General features: G+C 48.3%; 1 protein-coding gene across 2 annotated transcripts in view; it reads left to right on the top strand.

Moving 5' to 3' along the window:
• The window catches only part of MKL1 (megakaryoblastic leukemia (translocation) 1), a 105,378-nt gene that overhangs the window by 87,978 nt on the left and 4,368 nt on the right, over nt 1-13,032 (top strand). For both annotated transcript variants that reach the window (XM_019515140.1, XM_019515141.1), the window contains exons 4-14: nt 1,604-1,679; nt 2,220-2,381; nt 4,239-4,414; nt 5,696-5,851; nt 6,590-6,843; nt 7,152-7,326; nt 7,610-8,725; nt 9,685-9,807; nt 10,960-11,124; nt 12,226-12,402; nt 12,898-12,958. In XM_019515140.1, the coding sequence (XP_019370685.1) occupies nt 1,604-1,679; nt 2,220-2,381; nt 4,239-4,414; nt 5,696-5,851; nt 6,590-6,843; nt 7,152-7,326; nt 7,610-8,725; nt 9,685-9,807; nt 10,960-11,124; nt 12,226-12,402; nt 12,898-12,958 (2,641 nt within the window). The remainder of the gene's footprint in view (nt 1-1,603; nt 1,680-2,219; nt 2,382-4,238; nt 4,415-5,695; nt 5,852-6,589; nt 6,844-7,151; nt 7,327-7,609; nt 8,726-9,684; nt 9,808-10,959; nt 11,125-12,225; nt 12,403-12,897; nt 12,959-13,032) is intronic.

Genomic DNA, 13,032 nt, shown 5'->3' on the forward strand with positions numbered 1-13,032 from the left:
GGGCGCATCCGGATTTACTCCAACAGTGGCCATGCAACATTTTGTCAGTAGGTGGACGAGAAGTATGTGGACTCTGCTCCCACTGGGCTTCTTTCCTGGCAACAATCGCAGGATAAAGAACATAAGAAATGTCGTTTGCTAGGTCAGACCATAGGTGCCTCTCAGCATCCATTCTGTGCCACTATGTGACAGGATAGGCAAGATGGACTTGCGGTGTGACCCAGTAAATGGCAGTTCTTCTGTGCTTGTGTCCATCTTGCCCGGTATCCTGTGTCACACAGACAGAGACTGGCAGAGAGTAGGTGCTGAAAGGCAGACTGAACAGGGTGTGACTAAGGTTTTTCCCACTGTTGTTCTCTCACTTGCAGTCTCCAGCATTTAGGGTCTAGGAAGTTCTGATTCAGAGGCTGTGCCTCTGTCAGCTCCCACAACACATGGTGTCAATGAGTTCCACATTTTAACTATAAGCTGTGTGAAAAAAAACTTCCTTTTATTAGTTTTAAACTTCCTACCTCCTAGTTTCATTTTGTGACGTCTAGTTCTTGCATTGTGAGAGATAGTTAATAATACATCCCTATTTACTTTCTCTTTACCATTTAGTATCTTGTAAACCCTTACCACATTCTCCCTCAAACTTCTCTCTTCTAAATGGAATAGGCCTTGCCTCTTTAGTCTCTCCTCATATGGAAGCTGCTCCACACCACTTACCATCCTCGTTGCCCTTCTCTGGACCTTCTTTGATTCTTTGATATCCTTTTTGCGGTATAGGGACCACAACTGGGCATGGTACTCAAGGTGTGGATGCACCGTGGACTTATAAAGGGACATGATGATACTTTCCATTTTGTTTACAGCTCCCTTCTTAATAATCCCTAACTTTTGTTTGCCTTTTTGATGGCTGCTGAGCACTAAGCTGAAGTTTTTAGCAAACTGTCCACAATGATTCGTAGGTCTCTTTCGTGTGTGGTAACAGCTAACGCAGAGCCCATCATAGTGTAGTTATAGTTTGGGTTATTTTTGCCCATGTGCATAACTTTACACTTACCTACATTGAATTTCATTTTCCATGTAGTTGCCCATTTGCTTAATAGTGCCAGATCCTTCTGTAGTTCCTCACAGTCCTTCTTGGTCTTTACCACTTTGAATAATTTTATGTCATATGTGAATTTGGCTACTTCCAGATCATTTATGAATATGTTAGTATGGAGATAGCATAGGCCTACCCTTGAAAGCTTGGGCCATGTTGAGTAAAGAGGAAAAAGAGCTGAGGCTCTTGATGGAGCCCCTGTGTCTTGTTCTGCTGAAGGGCTGTCAACAGCTGCATCCTCTGCTGAAGGACCATTAGTAGCTGCATCCTTACTGGCTTCATGTACAGGTTTGGGACACAGCACAGGACATTTGCTGTTGGGCAAACTGATCCTGTAGCATTTGAGGTTTTACATACTGAGAGTAAGCTCTTGAAGGGAAAATGCATCCCCCCCTTTCAATGTGCAGTTTATTCATATGTAACAGTTACGGATGGATTAAAAATTGAAATCCCCCATGCTGTCCAGGGCTGTCTGTTCACTTGAGTTCAGTAGATTCTTGTTTGTCTCTGCTGCAGACGGAGGACTATTTGAAACGGAAAATCCGATCCCGGCCAGAGAGAGCGGAACTGGTCAGGATGCACATTCTGGAAGGTATGACACGTAGTAAAGGGAAGGAGCCATCTACAGCATACATTAAATCATGCCAGCTGTTTACTCACTTGGACTTATTTCATCTTCCACCGCCAAGTCTTGTTCACCTGGGGGTTGATAAAGAGTGGCAGTGTCATGGCCCTCTAGGAAGGAGTTGCTACTTCTTTCATGGATCTGTTGTGTGAACCCCAAACTGTGCACAGTAGTAGGGCCTGGAATAAAAGGAAAGTGGAGTGGATGTGGACTATTTTTCTAGCCAGAGAACTTCTTAAAGTGTTCAAACAAGTAAGAAGGTTGAAAGTTCAGCTAGAGAGCATGCAAGTCCAATTCTGGCATCAGAGATGGCATTGATACACTGTATATGTATAAGGATGGAAATCAAATCAGATGAGATGAACATGAGTTGAGTGACACCAGTCTGAGTGTAGGGGACGTGTCCCATCCCATGTCAGGAGTGCAAGCTTGTAAATGGAAGCAAAGTTCTGCAGTCACATGCAGCTCAGGCCTCCTCTAACAACTTATTTACTTTCCCCCGAGCAGAGACCTCAGCTGAACCCTCCCTGCAGGCCAAGCAGCTGAAGTTGAAGAGGGCTAGGCTGGCAGATGACCTCAATGAGAAGATAGCCCAGAGGCCAGGTCCCATGGAGTTGGTGGAGAAGAATATCTTGCCTGTGGAGTCCAGTCTGAAGGAAGCCATCATTGGTAGGAGCAGAGGATCTCTGTTTGTGGGGAGGTTCCCAAAGTGGGGTGGTATTTCCCATTACATCCGCATTCACTTGCCCTAGGGAGTGCAGTCTTATGATGTCCTTTTTTTCTGTATCCCGGAATTATAGCCTCTTCTGTTTGGAATGCAAAACTCCCTCCCCAGCTCAAATAGTGGTGAAAAAACACGAGATTTAAGGGATGTAGCTATCCTAGAACAATGTAAAGTTAATCCTGAAATCCCCGTGACTGAAGAACTGCTATAGGATTGCATTTCCCATCTTGTGAATCCCCCGCTTCTTTGAAAATCCCTTTATCTGTATAGCTAACCTCTGTGGTGGAGGCCTGGGAGAACCCCCTGACTGTGTCAGATTAGGAAGTGGACAGATAGGGAAAATGAGGAAGCAGTTGTGGAGAGGCAATGGCTTTCCTTGGACCCCAAATCATCTGCGGATTCAACCTTTTAAAAATAAAGGAGCACAGACATAAATCATGCCAGGACCCTTTCCAGGGCAGAGAGGAATGAGAAGTAATAACCACAGACTGGACATACCTTCCTCTTTCTCTCCCAGTGCCTACTGAGCTGGGAAGGCTGCAAACAACCTTAGCTACACTTTCCTCAAACATAGACAGCCACTGGAGCCATTGTCACTTCTTTCAGAGATGAACAGAGGTACACAAATGAGCAAGGCTGCATGTAGGTCACTGTAGAGTGCAGGGCAGTGAGCCTGGCTTTCCCATTCCACCAGCAATAGTCGAGGGAGAACAATGGATGAACTTGTAGCTGATAGTGAACCAGAACATGAGAGGTCTGGGGGCTGTTCCTGGCTCTGCCACAGGCTCTTCTGTATGACTTTGAGCAGGTCACTGAATATTTTTACTTCGGTCCCTCATCTGGAAAATGAGGCTGATAATACTTTCCTGTCTGAGCGGGATGTCTGAGGATAAATCGTTGTTTTTGGGGCACTGGGGAGGGCCTGGTAGGCAGGTAGAAGCACATTCTGCCATCAGGACCACTACTTTTGACTGACCCCAACCCTTTTTGGGTCTTCTAAGAAACTATCAACGACTCCTTGAAGAGAGGAATGCTGCCTCCTATGCTGTAGCATGTAGCCAGTAATGGCAGTAAAGTCACCACTACTTGACGCTAGACTGCAAACGGCTACCCAGTGTCAGACCTTCCTTTTCTACTAATTGAGAGACAGCCAAAGAGTATCTGAATGCTCCTTATAAAGTGACATTGTCTGGACCCCTCTGTCAGTCTTCAGGCCAGGTTATTGGAGAAGTAGCACCTGTTGTTTTATCCTAGTAGGGGCCAACCTTTTTGGCAGGTGTGCTACAAAATAAGCCTACACCCTCCCCAATCCCACTCTGATCTTCATCCCCTGCCCAATCTGTTGCTCTGCTTTCCTTTCTATGACCCATGATCCCTGCTCATCTGTAATTCTGCTCTCTGCTTTCTCCCCTATCTCTTGTTGTTCTCTCTTTTCCCTCCCCACTTTGTCACACGGCACATACAGAAGTTGTCCATGCTGCAAGTTGGCCACCCCCATTCTAGTCAGTGACTTTTTCTTGCCCTTGGGCAAAGGAAGTGTTTCTATACCCCTGCTAGATCAATCTGCAGCATTTGATATTACTGATCACCAAATATTCTTCAGAGATAAATAGAAATAACTTGAAATAGCTGGGGTCTGTGCTGTACTCTTTGATCATTTGAGGTTTGTGATTCAAGTATACCCCAGACTGCCCCCTTCTCTGCCAGCTGGCATATAATACTGTCTTTGGGCAACATTTGCAGTCAGATAGAACAAACTTTTATTCTCCACCATTGTCTGAATGTGGGTTTTGTGTTTTCAGTTGGGCAAGTGAACTACCCAAAGGTTGCAGACAATTCCTCCTTTGATGAGGACAGTAGTGATGCCCTGTCCCCTGAGCAGCCAGCCAGCCATGAGTCCCAGGGATCTGTACCATCCCCAGTGGAGGCCCGAATTGGTGAGCCACTTCCAACCATCATGGGGACATTGCCAGCCCAGGTGAGAATGCAGTGTGTTGACTTTCTTTTCTCTGGGGTCACAAAACCCTCTCTGAATTGGGGCAGTTGATCCCTAAAGAGTGAGGCACAGGCATCCACAAGTTGTCATTACTCAGGCTGGTCTGTGTTCCTTACTGTGTTTTTGCAATATATTTTGGTTTTAAATAGCACCAGTGAAGGCCTTTGATTGCCGGGGTGCCCCATGGGTAGGATTGGGAAGGAGTGGGCATCCATGATGCTCTGGTGATGCAGAAAACAGGGTCGATAAAAAATCAACTATTTAAAAAAATAGAAAATAGGTTTTTTAAAAAATTTAAATCAGATTTTTTTTATTTAATCATTTTTAAAAAATTTTTTGTTAAGATGTTTTTAAAAAAAAACAACCTGTATAAAGATAATTTTAATTTAAGATATGTTAGAGCTCAACGATATTATCATGGAATAGGGATTATAACTTCTAATGATATACTATTTGAGACAATATATTCATGTAACCTTTTTAGAAAAGTTTTATAAATAGGTTACAACAGGCCATGGACTGTATTAGGGACCCAATCTTATGAGGTTCCCAGAGGCTTCTCTATAGAGTAGTAAGGATTAAAGAAAACTACTCGACCCAATGGGACTCAGTGTTCATCTGGAAGATCCCATTAAGCATCTCTGTGATGCTTAGTTTCAGTTTTCAAACTGTGGATTTGTGTCTCCAGAGATAACATCCTTGTTAACAGCAGTATAGGAGAAGGAGAGATGACAGACCTGATTACCTATCCATCAGCCCTATTGTCTCTCTGCAAGTTTGTGTACACAATTAAGCCCTTACCTTTGCCTGAAAGTGCAAAGTTTCAAGAAGTTAAATGAATCAGATTGTTGGGGGTGGCGTAGATCTGGGCAAGGAGGAGGTGTCTGGAGATGACTGCAAGGAGGAAAGGGCAGTAGAAACAAAAAACAAACATTTTGAGCAGAAAATTCCAGAAGTCTTGAGGGATAAGTTTCTGAGTATAGCCTCTCCATTGATTTGAGATCTGGTGCGGGAATGGTATGGTAGAAGGGAAAGGTGGGGGTGTTGGTTTAGAAATGGAGCTTGAACTCCATCCCTGCCTTAGGCTGGTTTGCTTGCACTGCAGCAGGTAAGGTAGCAGATGGCTATGTAATGGTGTGGACCCTGTCCCTTTAGTGAATGTCTCCCATAGATCATTTACATTGTGTGTTTTCCAGAAAACAGAAAGGGAGAACACTGCTTCTTTGTGTGTATTTCACACTCTCTATTTTTCCTGTTTTGCAGGGTACATCACAGTTACAGATCACTGTAGACTCCAGTGAAGCACCTTTCCTACCTGAACAGCCACCTCCTCCCTTGCCTCCACCGCCTTTGCTGCCTCCTAATCTCACCAATGGAGCTCTTGTTCCTGCTGCCAAGCCCCCACCAACACTTATTAAGGTACCATGGTGGGGCATCCCCATTTCTGTATAATAACAACACTTAAGATGAGTGCTGTGTTGTGGGTAGAGAGTGGGAGTGAGACACTAGATCATGCTCCAACACTGGAGCAACTTCCTGTGTCACTTGCTGTCTCCCCCTGGCCTCCATTCACAGAGCCTTTAATGGGCTTTTCTCCACACACCTGATGAGCATACAACTTGAGCAGCCATGATCCATAATTTCTGGATGCTGAAAGCTTTTGAAGTATCCAGAATCGGCTGGGGTCAGAGATGAGAAGTCTTGGCTAGATGGACCAATGGACTGTTGGGCTGAGCAGGCCTTCTGTTCTAGTCTTTGCTCTATCCCTGTATAAGGTATTGGAACTAAGTGAGCTGCTCTGTATGCTTTATTGTTGAGGATCTAGGAATGTGGAAAGGCCCCTGGGTTATATCTGGAGAGTTTTGAGATGCAAAACCAGGCTGCTTTCTGGTTAGGGTTAGATGTTAATGTCAACCACATTTTTTTCTCACTAGGCTGGTAGTAAAATACTGGAAACAGGGTACCCAGAGAAGTTGTGGAATCTCCATCCTTGGAGCCAGAGCCTTGGCTGAGATGATCTAGTTGGAGATGGTCCTGCTTTGAGCATGGGGTTGGACTAGATGATCTCCTGAGGTCCCTGCCAACCCTCATTTTCTATGATTCTATGAAATGCCTTGACTGCACCCACTCTTACTCTCTTCCTTTTCCATTGAATAGCAAAGCCAGCCCAAGACTGCCAATGAGAAGTCTCAGCGCAGCAAGAAATCCAAGGAATTGAAGCCGAAAGTCAGGAAGCTTAAATATCACCAATACATTCCCCCGGACCAAAAGCAGGACAAAGGAGCCCCTCTCATGGATTCATCTTATGCCAAAATACTGCAGCAGCAACAGCTCTTCTTGCAGCTCCAGATCCTCAACCAGCAGCTGCAGCAGCACTACAACTATCAGAGCATCCTGCCAGCCCCACCAAAGTATGTGTCCCACAACATTTCCCTTCCATGTGGACGGTTATTGTGGTCCTCCAGAAGGAGTCTTTTGTTGGGTTAATCAGTCAAGCAGGAGCGTCTGAACTTAGTTGGTTTGTTAGTATTCGGAGTTGGGAGTTCTGGGTGCAGTTAAAAGGCTCTGATTGGCTGGTGTCATATTTGCAATGATCAGGAAGCTTCCGGCACATACTGCTGCAAGTGTCTGTGCTTGGCTTCTTAGCATGAGGAGGGACGAATGGTGATGAGCACTTTCCATCTCAGTTTTGATGCCCACACTTTTTCTTTCTTGGTAGGCCTCCAGGAGAGCAGCAGTGCAGTACCAGTGCCCCTGCCGGGCGCAATCTTTCTACCACAGTCAGCTGCGCGTCTTCAGTATCCTCCAGTTCTGGTGGGCTGATGCGACAAAACAGTAATGCCACAGTGGCCAAGCCAGTGGGCAGCCTCCCTGCCAACCTAGATGACATGAAGGTAAAGGTCCACCTTGCTATCACCTCTAACACTGCTGGATCTCTAGTGGACATTCAGTAAAGACTGCATGAGGTGGCCATCTCAGGTCAGGGCTGAGGCATGCTGACAGGACAGTTTGTGGTGACAGCTGGCATTGCTGTCCTGCATTCTGTCCTGTGTATGTGGATAACAAAAGGGACCTTCCACCAGCAGGGCTGTCAGTTCAGGACTGTAGAGACTTAAAGGTTTTTCTGGTAAGGGTGGGAATTCCTTTAATTTTAATCCTGTTTTTTCCCCTGATTAGGTGGCAGAGCTGAAGCAAGAGTTGAAGCTGAGAGCATTACCTGTCTCTGGCCCAAAGACAGACTTGATTGAGCGGCTCCGAGCTTACCAAGAGCAGAATGGCATGGCCAGTCAAGCAGCCACCACATCCAAGCCCAGTGCAACAGCCGTCATCCCAAAAGCTGCTGAAGTGATGGTAGCCTTTCCAGCTACCAGGCTGAGTACAGGGTCAGCACTGGTCACTGCTGGTATCACACCAGCAGAGGTTGTCGTGGCCACTGTCACTGGCAATGGTGTGATGAAGTTTGGCAGCACAGGCTCAACCCCACCTGTTTCTCCCACCCCATCAGAACGCTCTCAGATGAGCACTGGGGACGAGAACTCAGCCACTGGAGATGCCTTTGGGGAGATGGTAACTTCGCCTCTGACCCAGCTCACCCTGCAAGCATCTCCACTGCAGTTTGTGGTGAAGGAAGAGAGCTCCAAAGTTGCCTACTGTAGTGGAAATCCAGTCCCCAAGTCAGAACAGAGCAGCACGAGCAACAGCAAAGACATGGAGGTTCAGGATAAAGACCAGATGCTGCAGGAGAAAGACAAGCAAATTGAGGAACTCACTCGAATGCTGAAACAGAAACAGCAGCTGGTAGAGATGCTGAGGCTGCAGCTGGAGCAAGAGAAGCGGTCACAGCAGCTGCTTCCAGCCATGGCCACTGGAGGAGATGGAGCTGTCTCCATTCCCAACTCGATGGTGTTTGACGTCCCAGTGAAAAGTGAAAACGGTTTCCTGAGTTGCCAGTCTGCAGAGCAGCCCAATGGCCAAACAGACCAATACACCCCTGTGCTGACCGCTAGCCAAATGGACACTTCAGATCCAAGCTCAGTGCCAAAGAAAGAGGTGATGGTGAAGCAGGAGGTACTGGCGGCAGAAACAGAGCCACCATGCCAGTCCCACAGTCCACAGCTCTTCCTTGGTCAGCAAGGGGGTGTCCTGAGTGACTTCATCAAGGGGGCTCCTCCCCCTACCCTCATCACAGATTCCACAGGGACCCACATCGTCCTTACAGTGACCAATCAGAGTTCAGGGAGGCGGGGCCTCTCTCCACAGGAGAAAGTGAACAGTAGCTGCACAACACTGCAGGTAGGCATGTATTGGTTCTCCCGTCTCTTGTACTGTCCCTTCCTTGTTAACCTAGTCCTGATCATTATCACCGAGGACTCAGCACCGGGGGGTGACCCACTGGGTGAATACCATAGGTAAACTAAGCACAAGCGTGGTGCTCTTAGGGCTGCCTGTACAGTAGTTTGTACAGGCTGCCACACGAGCTTGTAGTTTGTGGAAACCAGACTTGGTGTAACTAAAGTTTATGCTTCAGGGCAAAAATGGACCCGTGCTGTGGGATGGGATGGAAGTCTGCACACGCAAACCTTGCAGTTGAGCAGCACTACACCATTACCAGGTGTATCATAACCTGCTCAAGTCTCCTTTGAAGCACCAGGTATTGTCAGGGGTAGGCCACTAGGTTAGGTCGACATGCTGAGATGTGCTGACCTTGCTTTTTCTAAGTGCAAGCAAGAGCATCCCACCACACATTGCTTTATGAAGAGGAAGGAAAGAGAGAGTTAGAGCTGTATAACTCTGTCCACTGAGGCTTATATGCTGATATCTGAGCCCAGGGAATGGGAGCTTGTGCCCAACTCACTGATGTTTTTCAGTGGTTTTGGAAGGGAGGGACAAGCTTCAGGGCATAAAGCATCCTCACCACCTTCTGAGTATTAAACTACCCCAGGGTAGTTTCTCCTTATCCCAGAACCCCCTACTGTAGCATCCTTACACTCTCCTCCAAAGCTGCCACCAGTGGCTGCTGTCAGTAACAGGTTGCTAAACCAGTTTTGCAGTTGCTCAGTTCCTAACAGTAGGCGGGCGTCATTCAGTATCTCTGTTCTGCAGGACAGAGAACTGCATTTTCAGAGAGTAAGGACAGGCTGATCTCATCAGAGCTTTAAGATATCAAATCTTCTCTCTCCCCACCACTCTCCCCTGCAGCTCCGTTCAGTAATGTGGGGAATTGTTTCTTACGCATCTTTTTTCCTTCTCAGACAGGTCAAACATCACCTACTAAAACTTCCAGCCACGCACAGTGTCAGCTCCCTGTAGGCAACTCCCAGCCGCAGCCACAGCCACAGCAGCAACCCAGAATACTGAACCAGCTTGTCAGGAAGGTAGCTGACTCCTTGCTTGCATTTCTTCTTTGCTTTCTCTTTGGCTGATGCTGGAGTGTGTGGCAATAGGGAGAAGGGAGCACATACACAAACCAGTTCTGAGACCAGCTCCACCACAGGAGAGAGCTCGCTGCAGGGTTGTCTCCACCACAGGTTGCAGCTGCATAATGCATTTGATCCTCAGTTGAGGAGTTGCCAGCAGATGCAGATGAGGGCAGCATGGCACAGTGCTCCCAGCCTCCATCTCCAGCCTTCTGCCAAAACAGTTCTACTCAGTCACTCACAAGCACACCTCTTTGGAGGATCAGGAGCACTGTGCACCTTTTTCTGAGGTTTCTGAGGTGACTGTAGAGGAGCCACAGGTACTGGAGCAGAGGATTCTGGGATGCATCGAAGGGGAATGAATATGGAGTTCATGGCATGAAATATAGTTGAGAATCTCTGGCAATTTATTGCCTTTGCCATCTTCTCACAGATAGTAATGACAAACAAAGAGAGACTGGAGTGGCTCTTGATTCATACAGAATAGCTCCTCCTATGAGAAATCCCACTAGAATTGCAAAGCATTTACTGTGCAGTGTGCACCTGCCAGCAGGTGCCTTTCCAAGGCACAAGGGTTGGAGGAGTGCACTCAGAATTGTCCTGCAGGCATAAAAAGGTGCCCTCAGTGGAGGGGGCCTGAATTGTTTTGTCCTTCCTGTGGATTATGTTGACAAGCTGTAATGGTAACATGGAGCAAGAGGGGAGCTGGACAATACTTCTGCCTTCTCAAAGCAACAGCTGCTAAGTGTTCCCGTTGTCCACCTGCTCTCTGAGTGGTCCAGATCAGTTGATAACCCCAGTCCATTCTGCAGCTCATCAGTTAGATAGGTTGGAGCAAGGTCACAAAGGTTTTTTGGGGCTTAGAGCATAGCTTCTAAACTGGACCATGACATGAATGAGGAGGAAGTGGGCTTGTCTACTATAGTTGTGCTGTTGGGGTCTCATGTTCCGGCCTCTTTGAAGAGGATGTGGGACCTGTGTTCACTCTAAGGCCCGTAGCTACTGCAGAAGTTAACCCAAGGCTTCTTACCCTTGAATTCCTTTGGCTGGTTGACATCTGTGCTACAAAAGTGTTTGCAGTAACTGTCCTATCCTTTTGCCTCCCTGTAGGGTCAGAAGCCAGGCCTGCAAGTAGTCACTGGGCAGATGCCTCCCACAGTATTGTCTTTCTCAGCACCTCCAAACCTGCAGCCCTTCTTCCTTAATGGTTTCCACAAAGGATCTCTGAAACCTCATGCTCCTGTCAAAACTGGCCAACCCAGTGTGCCGAAAAAGGTACCTGTGCAGCAAACAGGGCCGTCCTTAGAGGGGGGCAAATCAGGGTGACCGCCCCAGGCCCTGCACTTTGTGGGGCCCTGTGAAGCTGGGTGGAGCGGCTGCGGTGACTCGGTGCCGCCAGCTTAACGCCTGGTTGCTTATCACCCACCCCCACCGCTGAATCCACCACCATTTTCTTCATGTCTGGGGCGCGTGAGGCTTATTTACCCAGGGCTCCACACCCTGCTCAGGTCATCTCTAGAAGCAAACCCCCTATGCCCATGTTATGGCACCAGGGTTGAACCCATCTTTTTCAGGCGTACCTGGGGTTTTGAAGGCTGAATGTACAAGGTTTACTCCTGCCCCAGCAATATTGCTCCATGTGCCCTAGGGAGGAAGAGCAGAGAGTGGCTTCCTAGGTGACAGTGGTGGGGAGGGGTGCAGAGAAGCAGCATTGTGGCATTTGCAGCATTCAGGAAGCTGGGGCCATTATTCCTACTTCAGCAAACTAGCTGAGGCGGAGGCCTGCCCCAGCAATCTGATGTGTGTTTGGGCACTAGATCAATGCTGACTCACACAGAAGAGGTGAGTCACCAGTACTGCAGGTCTCCCATGCCAGCCAGCTTAGCCTGAGACATGATGCCAGCAGAGCCTGAGGTGGACACTGCAGGCTTTTCCAAGGCCAGTGTTGTGCAAGTAGCTCTGTGTTGCCAAAGCACACTCATGCCTGGGAGGAGCAGGTGAAGTAACAGGGTGGAGCTGTTCCATGCAGAGGGAGCACAAAACACTGTGCTGGTAGTGCCTTTGAAGCTGTGGAGGGTGCTGGAGGAGTCTCCACCCTAACCGAGGAGCCCTCCCCACTCCAGTTCAGCAAAGCATGCTTCAGCAGAGGCTTCTGGTTGTGTTTTGAGGAGAAATGGCTGCAGCCAGGGCATAGCACACACTGCACTGCAAGTGCTGGGAGCAGGAGCAGGGCACATATTTGCTGTGTTAGCTGAGGCACAGGTTGGTCCCATCCCAATAGGGTGGAGTCTGGTCCCAATAGGGTGGAGTGGCCCTGATGGGGACAATGGACTGGGCTTTCTGCCTCCTCACTCCTTTGTCTTTTACTCTAAACAGCCCTCTTCACAGCCAGGCTCTCCCGCTGCCTCCTCCCCATCGCAGATGGATCTTGAGCAGCAGCAGCATCCATCCCTATTTGGGACCCCTTCGTCTCCCCTCCCTGCCCCCTCGGTACCAATGAAAGAACCGCCAGGCTATGAAGAGGCCACGAAACAACAGCCAAAGCCCCATGAGGTAAGAGCCAGCCTCCTTCTCTGGCTTCCTTGGGGAGCCTGTGCAAAAAACATCTTCCCTGAATAATAAACCCACATAGGTCACTGAATTCAGGGACAGGCACCCAGAAACAGAGACACTAAGACATGAGGGGTCTTTTCTAACTGACCCTGAACAGCATGTAAGGAGTCAAAGCACCTTCCCTCTGGAGGCATCTCAGAGGGGTGTATCCATGTCCCGTCTCACTTTGGTCCCTCCACTTACTGAGGCAGAGATGAGGTTACTATGGGGTCGTTGATGTGGGGCACTTTGGGGCTGCTACAAACACCTTACTACCCAGTAATGCCTGGGGTTACAGGGTGCTGGTGCCTGGCTGCTGTGAGCACTGTACTACCGGGTAATTTCCTCATCAGGGGAGAAGGGAGGGGGCAGGGGAAGGCAGCCAAGTTGTGACTGCTGGGGGGGGTCAGAGGTTAGTGCATCTTTTGAGGCTAATCCTGCACTGTCTCTTCCTAGGAGAATGGCTGTTCAAGCCAGCAGATGGATGACCTGTTTGACATCCTCATTGAGAGTGGAGGTGAGAGAACCGGCACTTTACAGCCTTTAGCTCTCTGGATTTGAGTCTGTGGTTTGTACAGCCCAGTTGCTAGT

Source organism: Gavialis gangeticus, unplaced genomic scaffold (genome assembly GCF_001723915.1).
Source record: "Gavialis gangeticus isolate Ggan-Ray unplaced genomic scaffold, GavGan_comp1, whole genome shotgun sequence".
Classification (NCBI taxonomy): Eukaryota; Metazoa; Chordata; order Crocodylia; family Gavialidae; genus Gavialis; species Gavialis gangeticus.